The sequence below is a fragment of the Branchiostoma belcheri genome, unplaced genomic scaffold, assembly GCF_001625305.1.
Source record: "Branchiostoma belcheri isolate BF01 breed outbred unplaced genomic scaffold, Haploidv18h27 scaffold41, whole genome shotgun sequence".
Lineage (NCBI taxonomy): Eukaryota > Metazoa > Chordata > Leptocardii > Amphioxiformes > Branchiostomatidae > Branchiostoma > Branchiostoma belcheri.
The window spans coordinates 1315594-1333958 of record NW_017804032.1 but is presented as its reverse complement, the minus strand read 5'-3'; the positions used below and the strand labels follow the sequence as shown (position 1 = coordinate 1333958).

Here is an 18365-nt window from a genome sequence, read left to right as displayed (position 1 = left end):
AGAAGAAACCATAAAGTCTTTTATAAAATGGAAACGGTAGCTAGTAAGCGTCCATGTTTTTGTAGGAAGAGAGATACTGCCAAAAGGTACATTTTTGTATCTACTGAGTGCAAGAATTATTGTATGTAATGTTTTGTGATCACACAAAAGCCTCTGCATCATTATACAGATTATATTTTGCATTATATAACAATATAGACCTCTTTCCTTAGGTATCGCTATACTACATAGTGAAGCCTTGTTTGAATGATTTTGTTTTAAAAAATAGTGATGTGTGTACATTGGAGTACTAGTTAAATACAAAGTAACATTTGTGTATGGAAGACAATACTCCATCCAAATCTACGTATCCGTATGAAAAAAGAAGGATTCACTTAAATATGTGCAATCACAAAGTGTCCAGAACAGCAGTGTATAGAGCTGTGTTATTCCTCGTCAAAACTGTTTAAAAATTAGCTGCAGTCATATCCTAATGGGTTGTGTAAGGCTGCACATTTGGCTGAATATTTATTTTCAAAGAGATATGTTTCAAATGCAAATGTATGTTTTTATAAAGCAGCTTCCCTTTCTGCTGTCAGTATCAGGCCACAGCAATTTAATTTGTTGGTTCTCTGATTTTTCCAGTTGGGATGGAAGTGGTAAGAGACCATCTGGCTATCTCTAGTAATCTTGTACAGCTTTTCAATGTATAGATGTTCATGGACCAATGTAGATAGTTCATGTCAAGTCCTCATCTTGTGCCTGTGTAAAAACTGCCTGACGTCAGTGCAAAAATAATCAGTTTTGTAAACTTCCCATCTAAAAAATATTTGCACCCATGCAGAAATCTTAAAATAAGTGTGGGTCTGACCACCTTGGTTTGACTGGCTTTATTTGAAACCTAGCAAAATCTCACAAAAAATTGTTGGTGAATGATTAGAAAGGTAAATATTTTAGGCTAGTACATTTGTAATCCAGACATATGTTCATTCTGTTATAAGAAGAAAGTATGTTGTACTGTAACACTCTATATTTTTGTACTTTTAAGATTATTTATTTCAGTTTCTTAAGTGATGTTAGACATTTTAAGCTGGTCGTCCAAGATACAGTACTTTCGTATAAAGGTAAAGTTTCAACAAAGTACTTATCTTTACATGTGCATGTAACGTTAGGTACCAAAAGATTTTTATAACATTTTTGCTGGTTGGCTGAATCCAGCCAATTACACTGATACCAAGCAAACCAAGACAAAACTGTAAGCAAAGGTCTGATTGGTGGATTAGACAATACCAGCTCCTCTAATTGGCTGCCATGACTTTTACAGTGTCTTAGAATTCAGGATAGATTGTGTGCTTGATTTACCTACAGGGTTCTAATTCTGTACTTTTTTAGATACCAACACTTGAAGGAAAAGAAGCCTTGTGGCATATTATGATGTCCATGCTGCTTGATTAATCACATTTCTCTACAGTTTAGCCTTTGTGTTCAAAGACTACCTTCTCTTCCCAGCTTGCTTGAATTTATACCCCTGAGTATACAATCAGGATCTCTACCAGCAGAGTATCCAATCAGAGTTCCTGTTAACAACGACTCCAATCAGGATCTCGACCATTTGAATTGCAGATTCTACCAGATCAGAGTCTGTTCCTTGACAAAACTGTTACATCGGTAACTAAAAGCTCCCCCTCTCCCATTGTGTATCATGGTGCGGCCCAAACTTGTTCTTACCAGAAAAGTGTTGTATTGTCTCACAAGACCTGGGAGTAGATGGTAGCTTGTACCCAAAGGCTAAAAACTTAAAGATCAAGGTGTTTCTACCTGTAATAACTTCAGTCTTGACGTGTTCACTGAAGACATTGTATAATTAGGTATGTTTGTAGGAAAAGGAACTTTGTATGGACTTTGTACTACCGGTATATGTGTCAGTTTGTACAGCGTTTCATATTTGTTACAACTGTCAAGTTGTGAGGAAGGCCACTTCGGAGAGGCCACTCTTGTTGTGTAACGTTATGTTCAAAATACATCTTTGTGAAGAAAAAAGAGGAAAGAGGGGGAAAATGACAAAAGAGACGTTTCTCTGGCACAAATATGAAATAAAGCTGTATTCCGGGACTTAAAGATGGAAAAGCGTCTTGAATCTCTGCCTCGTTCTTTTCTTACGAAGTTTGTAATTTTGTCTCACATTCTATGCTTCCAGATACCAATAGCTCGCACATGCACACATCCAAAATGAAGTTACTGTAAATTATGAAACTTTTGCCATGTGTTTTAAAACTCCAGGAAACCCTCTCTTTCCCCCTATTACAAAATAAAATACCACCCTGAAAGTTTCATGATTTACAGTTTTTAGCCATATGATTTAGTCCTTGATTTAGCCAAGTCTCCAGTTTAGTATTTTCAATTTTTGTGAACAAAAATTACATTTTTCGTTGGGAAGCATTCTAAATCTAAGCGATTTAGAATGCTTCCTAAGCCCTGAACTAACTCCTAGAAGTAATAGAAGTAATACATGTATCTGCACTGGGGACATTTGAATTTCCCGGGTCCTGCGCAATGCCTCATGGGGCGTATCCTGCAATGAGGCGAAACCATTATAGCTAAGAGGGGATAAATTTTTCTCTTTATGTGAAAACAAATAAAAGTGTTGTATCAATCATTAGCTATAACTGATTCATTAAAATAAAATAATTTGCATATTATTAGTGGTAAAAATTCACCTATATGTTATCTTCTGATAAATATTTTGAATTGATTATTTTTGGACTCCGACCCCCTACAAAAAGTGTTACCTTCCTGACTGAGCAAGTTCCAAAGTTCACCGATGCCGTGACTTTAGCATTTATCGAAAGTTTTGTAGTGTAGTTTTACGTGCCCTTTGTCTACCTGTGACGATGTGATATTTGCACGGTGGGTGGAGCACTGTCTGGTGTCACGGACAGGAAGAATTTTCAACCAGAAAACCTCCTTGTTGAGAGTGAGTACTTTATTTTTATGAAAATCTAGGCGTAACTTGTGGGCTTTGTGTTTTGTTCTCGTCCGTTCTTCTTGCTTCCCGGTGGGACGTCTTGACTTCCAGGGCGTATCCCGGACGAGAAGAATTATCTGTATATCTAGATCTACTCTGTTTGTACGTAATACTGTATCTAGTAGCAATGCCACAGCTAGAAAGGAAAGGCATGTAGTATAGACGCCCGTAGCTTTCTCCAGCTCGTGTTTCACACGACCATGAAGAAAGGGGCGGTATTAAAATTATTTATTTCGTGCGAGGGGGAGTAGAGTTGAAAATACAGATTTGCAGGGGCTGAAGAAATAACATAGTACAGCTATAGTAAACAGGAAAATTATGTTCAGCTGGAAAGATATAAACAGGACAGGATATATTTATTTGTAAACACTCTTCAGCAAACATACACAGATTTACTGACATAAACCGTTATCAAAATTATGAGTTAAAAATTAACAAGACTTACGAACAGTCACAAGATTGTTATCTGACATTCTACCTGAGATCAAACTATCCAAATGTCAACTTCCTAGCCTGGTATCCACCCAATTCTAGCTCTGGTTTTGCCTTCTGTGTGCTTCCTTGCTGAAGTCAACCACTCAGGTTAACAGAAAATTGCTTGACATAATTTTAAATATCACTTGTAACCACTAGGCCAAAAGGTCCAGAACCCTTCAGGACGAGTCAGTTGGTAGCACTGTTACACAACGTTCAATCCCAGTTCCAAGTGGAATGAGACATTTTTGATACCCGAAATTAATCGAGTAAGTCTCAGCACCAGTATGCATTGAAGCATGTCTATTTACTGTAACTCTATCTCACTCCTCACTCAGTATGAGTGTAACTGTGACTCTGTGAGTGAGCAAATTGGATCTAGAATGGGATCATGCTATTGGGTATCAACTTTCTGTAAATATCCCCAAATCCTGAAGGAATCCTGTTTTGGTCCTTAAAGTAGGACAAGTTTTTGAGGTCACGGGGTCACAAGAAGAATGGTTCTCTGCTGATTATATTGTTTTGTTTGTTTGTTTTTCGTAACCAGTAAACCACCTTTAGGCATGAGTCACACCAATTTTGTACAATAGTAAGTACAAGCTGCATAAGACTAGTCTGTAAGGTTTGAAACACACACAATTTTGGGAATGGCATGTCAGAGGACCCCTTCTCTTTTCAAGTGTGGTGGGATCTTGACTTTAGCCAAAATAATAACATGCTTGAAGTGAGGCTTTCCTCAAACACAGGACCTCCAGGTTACCGTCGTTTTGGAGAGGACGTCCCTAAATGAAGCTAGGTACTAATTTTTACCTGATTCAAGTGAGGAAATTAGCTAGGTGTTACTGTAAGTGCCTTTCCCAAGGACACAGCATTGGAGCCTACCAGGGATTTGAACTCTGAACCTTTAGTTTAACTTTAAAGTCAATAATAGACCACCTTGCTACCCAGGTCATTGCGTATAAACATGATTTTCAAGTTGCCAAGAATGAAAAAAAAACAGGTGGTCCAAAAGTTTGTTGTATAAACCATGTACTTGGCAACAGCACAGAAGAATAACATCAACCTAGAAATGCATTTTAGTTCTATAGCTTCCGCCTGGAGTACATTTACATTGTTTTCAACTAACGCCCATTCAGAATTATGGCCTTAAGCCATATCAAGACTGGACGTGCTCTGAATATTTCAAAGGTATTATATGTGTTATTGTGCAGGTTCCAAATCAGGTCTTATCTAAAGTACTTAAAAATAGTTTTGTGTTGTATTATCATATCATCAAGTATACAGAGTAATTCTTAGCTGTTAGAAGACATTCTGGTTTGAACTGTAATGTGACATTTACAAGCATCGAGTTGCACATTCCTGGACAAAGACAGGAGTCAAGAAGTGCTTCAAAAACTTGGGTCCTAATTCTTTGTGCTGGAAATTACAGTTGTCCAAACTTGCTTCATGAAGTGTATTTCTGTTTCATTGAATGACTACTACATGTACAGTACCCTAAATGCTTCACATGTCCAAATGTTAGACTTACAGACTCTATAAACCACATAGAGCAGGAAGTTGGGGTAGGCTAGGGTGGGCGTGTGTTCAACACAAACAGCGGGTCCTGAAGCTTGTCCTGTCAAACATCTGGAAAGTTCAGCACCCAGGGATCAAATACTGACAGCAACTGTTACCAAGCAGATCCACGGGGATTACTGATAGTAGGAAATGTTGACAAGAGGTGCAAAAGTACCATGCCAGATGTAGTACAGGTTTACAGTATATTAGTTTCAGGTTCGGAAGTACATATTCTAAAATGTACATGTAGTACTATCTGTACAGATACAGATAGTACATGTAGTATTAAATATTGTTACCTCCACGAGGTTTACTTGAAAAAAAAAAGGTCTTTGTATGTCTCATTTGTGTTTCCACATATTTGTTTGTGGTCAGCATATTTGAAGTCTGGATGCATTTTGATGACGTTTGGTATGTGGGTAGGTTGTGGGATGACAAAGGTCAAGGTCAAATGTAGGTCTCCTGTTGGCTCTCCTTGGTACTGCAGTAGAACTTGCGTTTTTGTTTAGTCGGAGAAAGGGGTAGGGGCATTGGACCTGAGCCCTGTACAAATTTGATTTTGTTTGTCTGACAGATTGTAACCCTTGAGACTGTCCCTTTAATTCCTAAGAGGTCAGAAGTGACCTGGTAAGTACAACTTAACAAATGGCAACCATCTGTCACATAATGGTTAAAAATATTTGTATATAGTAAACTTTCTTGTAAATATTAGGTAAATTGTCTTAAGTTTAATATAAAAAGTATCTTTTTAGATAATTGATAAATTTTTAAATAAAAACAATTGAGACATGAATTATCCTTAGTAGTACTTGAGGTATGGCACTTAATCTTAAAACACCCAAATATGGACTTTGAGCTTATAACAAGCTAAGAGATTGCTATGAAACTGGTAACGAAAGAAATCTTTGATTTCCTGTGCATTGTTGGACCTTGGAAAATGTCCAGAGTCAACATCAACATTGATTGCATTTGAGCAAATAGGGCTATCTGGCTATTTATAAATGTCGTGTGACAGACCTGTGGTAGCCTGTCCCATTGTTGTATTGATTTAACTTCAATTTTAAAGGCACTGTATATTGTCTGCGTGTCACTTTGACTAAACTGTTTCCATTGAATGATTGATATGCTATATTACCGTACACTTCTTTCTCTGTCTGTAGGCAGACCCAATCTTAATTGGCTGCGCCTATGACCTTTACAATGTGCTGTCGCATTAAGTATACAAAATACAACTGTGAAATAACTACAATCAAAAAGACAAACTCATAACAATGAGAGATATACTACATTTTCCTGATGCAATGTGTACAGTACCATGATTAGAATTTAACCTTTAATGTTTTGGGTTTTGATGAATTCTATTCGTGAATGTTTTGCTTTCACATATCATTTACGGATTAAATGGATTAAGCATGTTGTCAAATACATTTATCTTCCTTTGCCCTTTAAATTATTCAGTATAAAAACTTCAACTGAAAATAATCTACTTTAAAACATAAAACTTTCACAGTCACTGTGGTTTTATTTTTTACAGGTGGCCTTTCTTTTCCACCATAATTTCATGTCACCAGGATTGGCAGGAAAATGTTGTTGTGTTACGACATTACTTTGAATTATTTCAACAGCAAATTCCAAAACACAGTGAAAGCCTCTCTTTTCCAACTTACTGTGAAATAAAGCCACCGGAAAATTTTCACACAGTTTACAGTAGCCTAGTGTGTAAGCCTGACCTACATATACATACATTATCTCTATTAGTATTATGTAAGCTGTAGCTCACACTGTCACAGGCTTCAGATTCATCCCAGAGCTGGTTGCAGATACCAGTGAGTACTTGACTAGTACTTGTGAAATGTAAAACATGGAGTTTCCTGTTGGTTCTAACCCTGGTAGGGTCAACAGAATGGTGTGTGCTTGTTTGACACATGTATACTGATCCAGCTGCACTGGCCCTAGTGTTTTGCAAGGATCAGATGATTTGAAACAATACTGTAAGTTGTGCATGAGATGTTTGCCATATTTTGTAGGAGGAAAAGGAAGACCTTCATTCTTTTTCATGTTTTTAAATTTGCAGTTCAAATAGTAAATACGTAAAAGAATTTGTGGTGTCTTCATTTTACAGTACCTCGTCACCGTAAGAACTGAGAAAATAAACAGCAAAAGTTTCATAATTTACTGTAGGATGAAGCTTTGTGGAAATCCTTCCTAAGAGTCTAAGGGTTTATATATTAGGTTTTATGGAGAGAACCTGGGTTTAGCATGCATCATTACTGTGTCTAACACAACAAAAAACGATAAAAGTAGTGTGTCCGAAAATGCCAATTTTCAAAACTTCAGTTGCAAATACCTTGGCCATACAACATAACAAAAAGCATTTTGTTCCTTTCAGCGAGCTCTTTCTGATGAGCTTAAATTGTGAATAGCTTGTAGCACCCTTGCTAACCCCCTTCCCCAGCAAAAAAATTTAAAGCTGGAGACAGTGTACCGGTACTGTGTACATGTAAAGGTGGTTCACCTTGATGGGTGCACAAACATCGAGAACATGTTAGAAATGCCTGCGGCTTTACTTTACAGGCTTGCACCCAACAACGACAGTATGGAGATCGACCAATCGGTGTTGGAGCAGCTGCCGTTGGAGCAGCGTCGGCGCCTGGTGCGGCGGATACGACAGGACCAGATCCGGGCATACCTGGAGTGGGAGAAGTCAGGCGGAGCTAAGACCACGGCTCGCAGACAGAGGAGAGAGAACAGGAGGAGAACACAGGTGGAGTTTGGGAAGGAAACAGTCTTACAGGAAGCAGTGGCCAGGTTTGATGATATTGAAGGTAAGATGAGGGACAAAAATTACAAACACTCTATTTATTGTAAGACCATACCATGTCAAATTTGCCTGCTTCATTAATGTTTCTGGTTTGCAAAAAAAAAAGAATTGTGCAGAAAGTCTTAAGGAAGCAGTGGACAGGTTTGACGACATTGAAGGTAAGATGAGGGACAGAAATCATAAATGCTATCATTTCAAGGTTCTCAGATTTTCCTGCTTCATTTTTTTCTGGTTTGCCAAAAAAAAAAGGATCATGTAATATGACTTAATGTCACATAATACAACTTTAAGCCCATTTAGTTTCATAATGCAACCTTAACTGGACATCTGGGTGTCAGCTTTGTCACCAAAGGTTTGGAAAGAACTACCAGAAACAGCTGCTACATGTTAACACTCTACACAATGTCATGGAAGTGTTGACAGCATACTACATGGTATTATAACACATACAACTCATCTGCATACTCAATTCTGTACATTCAAAGACATCTTGTACGATATACATGTGTCCAGTATTAAGTTTTGTAAGATATGTTAAGTTACTTCCGGGTATAGTACAGAAGTATACAGGCAAGTAGCTTTGGGTGGCAGAGCTATGGGTTTATGTATCTGTATGTCCAATACAGAGTAGGTTGATAGCACATGGATGGGGAAGATTGACAGCCAGAATGATAGGAAGCCAAAGGTCAGGAAGTGGAAATGGAGTAAACATGAAGGTCTCAGGAATATGGTGAGCCAGCAGGAATATGGTGGTTGACATGGGGGAATTCAGGAAGCAGATGATTGTATACAATGTACTTCCCAGATGTCTGAAATTACTGATATCTTGTCCCAGTTCTAAAGCTACTGGACAGTGGTGTGGACCCTAACACAGCGGGGTCAACTGGGGTCACCTTACTTCATCAGGTAAGACTTAGCACATTACTCAAACCACCTTACAATGATCCTTTGATATCAACAGAAAACTACATGTAGCACCAGCATTAGTCATCTTCTTTTGACACTGGCAATCTTGAAAGTAATAAGATTTGAAGCCAAACTTCTGTTATGAAATGAAATTATTTTTCTGGGTGGCTGGTTTGTGAGTCTGTTTGGACACAGTAGCTATAGGTTGACAGTACATGGGTGGGGAAGATTGACAGGCAGAATGACAGGTCCAATGATCATACACAGGAAATGGGTGACCTTGTGTCACATAAACCCAAAGTACTCACCAGGAAAAATGTAATCTCTGATTTCTTGTTAAAACTGACTTTTCCCCTCCAGTGCTGTAAGGACAACAACGTATCGACTGCTGAGATCCTGGTACAGAAAGGTGCAGGTGTCAACACACTGGACAATGACCTCTGGACACCGCTGCACATGGCCTGTGCCTACGACTGTCCTGAAATCGTCCATCTTTTACTCATGGTGAGGAAGACCAGCTTTAGCTTGTACATGAGGGTAGATCACAGATTCAACAATGTGTATCTTTCAATAACAAGAAACAGTATATACTTGAAGGTCACGAAAACATGTCCTGGATGACTGAAATCTCTAACTTGTTGTTGACCCTGACTTTCAGCACGGTGCTGACTCGTCAGTGATGGACATAGACGGTAACTTTGCCCTGGACCACGCCCCTGTAGGGTCAGAGGTCAGGCAGATCCTACACAACCACATGCAACAGAAAGGTAATGGTTCTTCACCTTATTCTCGGAATTTAGGCATGCTGTATTATATATAATATAGTAAGTTGTACTTGAATCTGAATTGAATAACCTACATTGTTGTACATGATTGTATAAACCACTTTTAAGCATAATAGTTCTACACTGGTGCATTTGGAACAGCACATACTTGGGTATAAAAGGCCACACAAGGAAAATTTTGAAATGCATTTCCTGCATTCTGGGGGGGGGGGGGAAATTTTGCTAGTAGACTAGACTAAAGCTTAGTCAAATGACATCTCTTTCCATATTTACATTTTGTATATACGGCGGTATTTGTTCATCAAAGATGACAATTGTTGTCCGTCATGAGCAGCAAAATTCTGTCAGATGACGGAAAGACAGAAGCTGGTTCCATGTTGTACATGTATCTGTCCTTGTCCAGGCCTGTCAGAGTCAGCCCTGAGTCAGATCAGACAGCGCAGCATGCAGGCCATGCTCACAGACGTACAGGGGCTCATCAAACAACGGGAGCAGCTCGATGTACCCAACGGCTTCGGAGCTACTCTGGTCAGTTCACTCACTCACTCACTCACTCACTCACTCACTCACTCACTCACTCGTTATCTTATTCATTCACAGCTCTTCTGTGTTTCATCAGATTGGTATTAGTCACTGAATAAAGTGACCCTTTTTTCACAACCAAGTGTTTTAGTCAGAAAACGTTTTGGTGACTGTCCGTCACCTAACACACATCACTGGCTGATTCTATATTCCTTGATCGATTCTATATTCCTTGATAAGTGATCTATATTGGAAAATAACATCCTTATCTAGACTTAAGCATTCCTCTATTAAGAACTGCAAGTAGCTAGTGATTTCAGAAAATTCTGTGACCATTCTGAACATATAACCATGTTGTTTGTGGTCCATCCAGCTGCACATAGCCAGTGCCAATGGTTACAGTGATGTGGTGAAGGTCCTGCTGGAGAACGGCTGTAGAGTGGACACTGTGGACGAGGACGGGTGGACGGCACTGCACGCCGCGGCCAGATACGGACATGTGAGGACAGTTCCACTGGAAATCATGAAACTTTTGTGGTGATGGAAAGGGGGGTTTTCACCATGTATTTGATTCGTGGTTGAAACAATTCTGTTATCAAAGTGTCATGAATTTTAATTGAAGGCCGTGAAAGTAAAGTCACTGAGAAGACCATGAAAATTAAACTTCACATATGAAGTAACATTTCAAAATGATCTTTCTGTATTTGTTATTTGTATGGTACAGTAACTGTTTCAGGTCAATGTAATGAACTAGAGACAGTGAAAGGATAATTGACTTTAGTTTAATTAGAATTTTAATCCTTTAATCCAGCTTAAAGTGGTGAAACAGCTGCTGAAGGCTGATGCTAACCCTCACACACAGACTTACAACGGTGCTAAACCTGCCGGTAAGATTTCTCTATATGTACACATTGTTTCTTTTCCGTAACTTGAAAAAAAAACTCTTTTAGGTGCACTATCAGTCAGTCTCAAAAGACTATGACTTTGCTGTTTAGGTGCACAGTAAGTACAAAACTGGTGAATAAAATCTGCATTAGACTAGAGTGTAAGGTTTGATTCCCTCACACCAGGAAGGACCCCTACTCTTTTCAATACAATGTAAGTGTTAGGGGGTCTGTAACGTGCTCGAGGTGTAGCTCTTCCTAAACACAGGACCTCCAACTTTCCTTCCCGTCTAAGAAGTTGTCCCTTCAACTAAAGCTAGGTACTCATTTTCACCTTAATGGAGTGAGGAAAATGCCTTTCCCAAGGGCACAAAGCTGGGGCACAAAACTTTTAAGTTATAAGTCAACCCTAAACACCTTTTTAACTGTGTTCAGATCTAGCAGCCACTGAGAGAATCGAGGAGGTTCTAAGAAAGGCAGAGCAGGATTTTAAGGAGTCTCCCACTGAGCAGGACATTGTAGCCAAGGCCTTCGAGTTTCTGGATGAAGTCAAGAGCTTCGAGCAGCTGAGGAAAGAAAAAGAAGACATCAGCGGACCTCTAGTCAGAATCAACAGCAAGATTATGTGAGATTGTCATTTTTGCTGTCATGCACCATCTTTTTGCAGGTTGAATTTCTAATTGGAAGTATTGTTTGGGGTGGCTAAGCTGTGGGTTTGTGTATCTGTTTGTTCAGACAGAGTAGGTTGGCAGCATGTGGTTTGGGAGAATTGACAGCCAGAGCTATAATGACAGGTAAAAAGGTCAGACAGAGGAAATGGGGTGAATAATCTGTCTAGGATCCAGCAGAATTCCGAGGATTGTATACATCCCGGAAGTCTGAAGTCTCCGAATTCTTGTTTGAAGCTTGAAGAAGTTAGTTAAGTAATGTACATACATGTATATATATATTCATATGTAGGAAGTACTTTCATGGTACTGACACTACATATACTAGAATTTGGAAACATTAGTGTTAAAGTTCAGTAACCATGGTGATTATGTTTCCCCAGTCGTCCCAGACACCTGTCAATCTCCAAGGAGGACAAGTTAGGGGAGGCCCAGACTCTACTGCAGGGGCTGCAGCTGACAAAGGGGGAGGGGGGCAGTCCTGTACAGGGGGACCAGGCTGTCAGGAGGAACATCACGTTTGACAAGGTGCTTCTATGAAACCTTAGCAGACCTTTTCATAGTTGTAGAGTGTTAGCTTTGTTCCAACACAAGGAAGGAACTTACCATAATTTTTGGTGAACCTCATGATCCGTTATCAGATGTACATCATGTATGATCCACTCAGTGTATCACTGTATGTTTACAATCCTGCCTCCCATGTTTGTATCAACTTGTATAGGCCATCCTGCCCTTGGTGAGTCCCACAGACGACCTGGCCACCCTGCCTGATCTAACAGAAGACATTCTGCTGAAGGAGATGCACAAGAGATACAAACGACAGCAGATTTATGTGAGTAGAACTTATCCTTTGTCTCCAAATCTTCCTATAATGTCTTTAGTGGAATCCACTAATTTTTATCAATATTTACTTCTCGGACAAAAATATTGTTTTGGATGGGGCTTGTTGAGGGTTTGTATGTTTTGGTTCCAAAGTAATGTTGTTCTACATGTAATTTGAATGCTTTTTTGTCCACAGACATATATCGGAGACATCCTTGTTGCAATAAACCCTTTTAAAGAGTTGCAGATCTATTCTTTGCCAGTAAGTACAGCTACTTCCTAACTTAGTCCATTTCCTGTGTAGTTTTCTTAGCTGACCTACCCATTCATTTTAATACTGAGGCTAGGAATGCACCAAAACAGTATTTCAGCACCAAGGACAGGGATTGGTTAATGTGGAACTCATGTTTGCATGGGTAACAGTCTTTGCAATTATGGCTCTGGTTCACTGGGAGTCTGTATACATCTTGTCATTAGCAGTTAGGATTAGAAGTGAGGTGGCAAAGATTTGGTTTCAGTTGATTGACAGGGTTATAGATTATGGTGTACATGTATACTGGATTAAATGATTGTGTCACACAATCCTATGAAATAAAATTCCATACATTGATGTTATTGAATCATGTATTTCCCCATGATAATACAATACTAACAATACAATACCATACATTCATGGATACTAGTACTCAAAACACTTCCCATATCTCCATAACATCTCCAATTTTTTATATTTCAAAAGCAAAATTGATACATGATTAGTATAATCAATCGTTGACTAAGTGACCAACTTGATATATATATTTATCAAAGTTTTTCTCCTCTTATTTCAGGCTTCAACCTTGTACAAAAACATTGTTGCAAGAAACAGCCTGCCCCCTCACATATACGGAACAGCAGATGCCATTTACCACAGTCTGGTTAATAAAAGTATGGAGAAACTCCCACAATGCTGTGTGATCAGTGGAGAGAGTGGTGCTGGGAAGACGGAGTCAGCCAAGTACATGGTGAACCAGTTCCTACGGCTGGCAGACTGTGAGGAGGGCAGACTCAACCAGAAAATAGAAGAGGTACTGTTAAGTCATTTTTTTGCAGTGGTTTCATTTCGTGATGTGAGGAAAAAGAAAATTTTGCAGCGTTTGAAGTTTCAAAATTGAAGCATTATCTGTAGTACACTACAACGGTCACGTTCATGGTAAGAGGTCCCCACAAAAACTCTGACACCACTGGAAACATTTCACGATTTACAGTATTTTGTATTTGTATTTTGTATTTTATACATGTACACTCAGTAATATTCAAGCATTCAAGTCCTTTGCAGTTACAAACACTTTTACAGTTTTAAACTAATACTTTCCTGTCTCTCCAATGCCATACAGTTATTAATTTTTGCATTATTTTAGTACATTTTTATAACGTGTTCCTCACCCTTCAGGCCAACCCTTTGCTGGAGGCTTTTGGGAATGCCCAAACCACCATGAACGACAACTCCAGCCGCTTTGCCAAGTACCTGGAGCTCATCTTCAGTAGGGAGGGCAGAGTACTGGGAGGTTTGTTTGTTTGTTTGCATAACTGGTAAACCAATGGCTGAATACAATGTGATTGATAATTTCCTAATGTTATAATATGTTCTTTGATATCTTTTCAACAATTGGCAAGTTGCACAGTCAAAAGGAATACTGCAAAGCATTACCTGATTCTGTATTCATTGATGAATTGTGTCTATTGGAAACTAGCACTCTTCTCTTGACTTGAGTGCTCCTTTAAACATACTTTTCTAGATTTACTTCACAAACTTGTCACAGTTAGTACAGAACTTGAATGAATCTCTCTCTATTTTAGCTGGGATTTCCCACTATCTGTTGGAGAAGTCCCGTGTGGTGTACCAGAACCCTGGAGAGAAGAACTTCCACATCTTCTACCTGATGTTCGCTGGACTGTCTCCAGATGAGTACAACTTGTATGGGCTGCAGGGCCCGCAGTACCACAGGTGGGAACTAGGGAGCACTCTAGGAAGCACCAGTGCAACTCTGTGTTATAACAATATGGAATTTTTAGTTCTGGGTACAAAAGTATTGTTTTGGGTGGTAGAGCTGTGGGTTCATGTCTCTGGGGTTTTTTTTTTGACTGAGTAGGTTTACAGCATGTGGGTGGGAAGAATGATGGGCAGAGGTCAAAAGGTTAGGCACATTAAATTGGTGAACTTGAAGGTCACAAAAACCCAAAATACTTCCCAGAAGTCCGTAATTTCTTCTTTTGGAAGCAAGATTTCTACAATTTCACACTGCATACACTTTGTTGCTAACAGAAGTGCTTGGAGGACAGTTTGCCGGGGCGCTACACTCCTAGGAGCATGCGGACTTTGAGTGAGTGAGTGAGTGAGTGAGTGAGTGAGTGAGTGAGTGAGTGAGTGAGTGAGTGAGTGAGTGAGTGAGTGAGTGAGTGAGTGAGTGAGTGAGTGAATGATAAAGTTGCACAAATGATGTCTCAGATACACAAAGAACTAACACAGAACTGTGCCCCCCTCCCCCCTGTAGATACTTGAACAGAAGTGGGTTTGACCTTCGGACCATGATGACCCAGAGTGCCAAGGACAGAATGGACAAGTTCAGACAAAGTCTGCAGACAGTCGGCTTCAACAAAGATGTAAGTTGGACACTATTTCTGCTATAATATGGGAAAATTTGAATTACATTATACAGTCCCATTCACAGTTCTAATACATTCACAAAAACTCAAATCACTTGCCTATGAACTTGATTGTCATGAAAACTCAGAATACCTCCTGGAAGTCTGAAATCTGTGGTTTCTTGTTTAGGATGAGGACAACTTACTGACCTGTCTGTCTGCTGTCCTGCACATCGGAGACATCCAGTTTATCCCCTCTGCTAACAATGATGTCGCTCAGATCATCAACATGGAGGTCCTCAACAAGGGTAGGGGGCCTTGCCTTTTTTTTCTTGTATTATTTTCATGAAGGTGCGATTATACCTGCACACTCCCTATTTGGGTATATCATTTACCTTATGCAGTATTTCCTATGCTTATCGCTAGGTGGCGCACGTGTACAAAGCTCTAATCGCAAAGCATCACGGGATATCATGACGTAATGACATTGTTCGCCGCCATTTTCCTTGTGCCTTCGCAGAGGGGTGCACGTTCGTTTCCCTACTCCTTATTTTCTTTCGGCGTTAGGCCCAAAAAGAAGGATAAAACGAAGTCTTCTGCCCACGAGGGCGATTCAGGTAGCCTTTCGGAGGACCAGACGGGTCGTAACGGCAAGAGAAGCGGCCTGTTTCCCAACGCTAGTGGAAAAATTATACAGGCGTGCCTGCACATGCCTCCGGACAGGAGGAAGAGGAGTCGGGTGAACGAAAAGTCCCCGCTCCTACAGCTGGAGGTTCGGAGGAAAAAGAGAAGAACTCCAACCTCATTCCGCCGCTTGGGAGCGAAATGCCCCATCGGCGTTGGCACCGGGAACATCCGCCGCTTGGGAGCGAAATGCCCCATCGGCGTTGGCACCGGGAACATCGGTCAAGGAAGGAGACGGCGCGGAGCTGCCGCCGCCCCGGCCTAAATTTCCTCCGGACTCGGAGGAGTTGGGCTCCCCGACCATGCCGAAGCTTGGTGGGGAAAAGTCTCCTCCACCCCCACCTCCATCAGAAACACCCTTCCCGCCTGGATTCGACGCTGCCTCTTTTCTTCAGTGGATCAGTTCCAGCTTGGGACTTCCTCAGGCGTCCAGTTCATCCCGTCAACCTCGGGACGTTGACGGGGCGGTAGCGGTCGACCAGCCGAGCCGGTGTAGTCGGTTCCGGCGAGAGCATCCAGGTTCTGAAGTGGAAGAGTGTTCGGAGGAAGGATAAAAATCACCTTTTTCTGACTCTGACGAAGGTAACTCCTTGTCGTTTGATAATCCCTACGATAATAACTTCAAATAAGTATTTGGAGGAACCGGTGGGCAAAATCGGTCTTGAAGACATGTTTCATATCTTGTTTCATGTCCTTGCCACACATTTCACGTCTATACTGAGTCATAGTAGAGGAAGCTGATCCCAAAAAACACCAAAGACGATTCTATCGCTTTGCAAACAGCATCGGGTTTAGAGGATGGATTGAATACAAGGTCACAACAAAGAAGAAATGTTCTTCTCTATATGTTTAATTTGTTGGAGCACTAATTCCTCATTTGAAGGGAAGATTTTCGTGAGTTATTTTTCTTCCATGTTGCCGAATTTTGAAAGGGGATTTTCCACGTTACGATCGCCATATACTAGCCCCTAAAAATCTATTCTCTGACTGTTTGGGCTGTATTTCATGGAGAAATTAGCGTTGTTTACATGAAAATAGGATTTTCAAATGCCAGCAGGGTGTCAACATTTTACCAAACACATTGATTTTGTGTAGCAAAGTGGACTATTGTTATTCAAATAGCGCCTTTTTACAACTTTTGTCAGACAATACCGATGGGCATAGTGACGCCGCTTGGCCCCCAAATCAGCAAAATTTCACGAATTAGCCAAGCTAACACAAGCAAAAGTACGAAGAGAAGACCCTACATTTGAAAATTTTTTGAGAGGCGCAGCGCCCTTGTTTCATTGCTTGGGGAGACCCCTGGATTACTAGTAGTAGTTTCTTAGACGACTTACCGATCATTGCAAGGTCGAGGGAACGATGCTTAGAGCACATTGCTATGAGCAGAGAGCTTCTAGAGCAACTCGGTTTGTTCTCAACCTGGAGAAGTCGCGGTTGGTACCGTCTCAGGTAGCGATTTTCCTAGGCCTTGTTCTCGATTCTCGTACTTTGACAATTTACCTAACCGAAGACAAGTTAGACAAGGTAGTGAGTTCTTGCCTATCACTTCTAGAACAGGAGGTGATAGGAATCAGACAGCTAGCCAGCGTGGTGGGGCTGTTAGAGTCTGCCAAGCAAGCCATTCTTCCAAGGCCCTTACTTTTCCGGGCTCTGCAACAGCTTCTCAATTTTCGACATAAAGAAGCCGAGAGAATTTTGTCTCTTTAGTCAGTCTAACCCCAGATGCAGTAAAAGATCTACAGTGGTGGATCGGTCATGTGCGCGAAGTAAAGTCTTTGTTCCGTCAAACCTCACAATTTGCACGGATGCCTCACTGGAAGGATGGGGCGCGCATTGTTATGGTCAGGAGGCAGGCGGGCGCTGGTCGCAAACAGAAGCGCGCATGCACTGTGACCAACTGACTAGAATTGAAAGCGGCCTCCCTGGCGCTAAGAAGCTTTGTGAGCGCAGATACTCAGCATGATCTGCTAAGGCTGGACAACGCAACAGCCGTTGCATATGTGAATCACGTGGGGGGAACAAGGTCGCCAGATTTGGCAGCCTTGGCCCTGGAGATGTGGTCGTGGGCCCTGGAAAGAGGCCTGACGTTGTCTGCAACTCACGTTCCCGGATTGACAAACACCCTAGCGGACAGGTGTTCGCGGGTTTTTTCTGGACAAGGTAGAGTGGCAACTGAACCGCTCAGTTTTCCTGTCATTGAACAATTGGACAGGCAATGCATTGACAGTAGATCTGTTTGCTTCTCGTATGAACGCTCAGCTGAAGGAGTATGTCTCTTGGCGCCCAGAACCAGAGGCCATGTCGGTGGATGGCCTAAACATTCACTGAGGCAACCTGGGGCTAGCGCATGCCTTTCCCCGCTTCAGCCTAGTGTTCAAGGTACTGAGGAAAGTCCAGTCAGACGTAGCAATAGTGATTTTGATACCTCCAGTTTGGGAGTCTCAGACTTGGTACCCCAAGGTGTTGAACATGTTGTTCGAGAGTCCGGTTCTCCTGCCACAGAACTGGGATCTGCTGTCCTGCCGCACAACAGGAGACCCCATCCGCTGTTGCCAGATCTGATGCTTGCCGCGTGGCCAAGATCAGGCGACAGTTGCAGGTCGGGGCCTT

At 41.0% G+C, this 18365-nt stretch overlaps 1 protein-coding gene across 1 annotated transcript in view; it reads left to right on the top strand.

Moving 5' to 3' along the window:
* The first annotated feature begins 2761 nt into the window (after positions 1-2761).
* The window catches only part of LOC109477765 (unconventional myosin-XVI-like), a 29185-nt gene continuing 13581 nt past the window's right edge, over positions 2762-18365 (top strand). The window contains exons 1-17 of the mRNA XM_019779117.1: positions 2762-2953; positions 7610-7860; positions 8692-8762; positions 9123-9266; positions 9421-9529; positions 9951-10075; positions 10443-10568; positions 10881-10956; positions 11389-11578; positions 12005-12149; positions 12343-12453; positions 12640-12705; positions 13274-13510; positions 13876-13990; positions 14283-14430; positions 14978-15086; positions 15259-15376. Of these exons, the coding sequence (XP_019634676.1) occupies positions 7632-7860; positions 8692-8762; positions 9123-9266; positions 9421-9529; positions 9951-10075; positions 10443-10568; positions 10881-10956; positions 11389-11578; positions 12005-12149; positions 12343-12453; positions 12640-12705; positions 13274-13510; positions 13876-13990; positions 14283-14430; positions 14978-15086; positions 15259-15376 (2119 nt within the window). The 5' untranslated portion in view covers positions 2762-2953; positions 7610-7631. The remainder of the gene's footprint in view (positions 2954-7609; positions 7861-8691; positions 8763-9122; positions 9267-9420; positions 9530-9950; positions 10076-10442; positions 10569-10880; positions 10957-11388; positions 11579-12004; positions 12150-12342; positions 12454-12639; positions 12706-13273; positions 13511-13875; positions 13991-14282; positions 14431-14977; positions 15087-15258; positions 15377-18365) is intronic.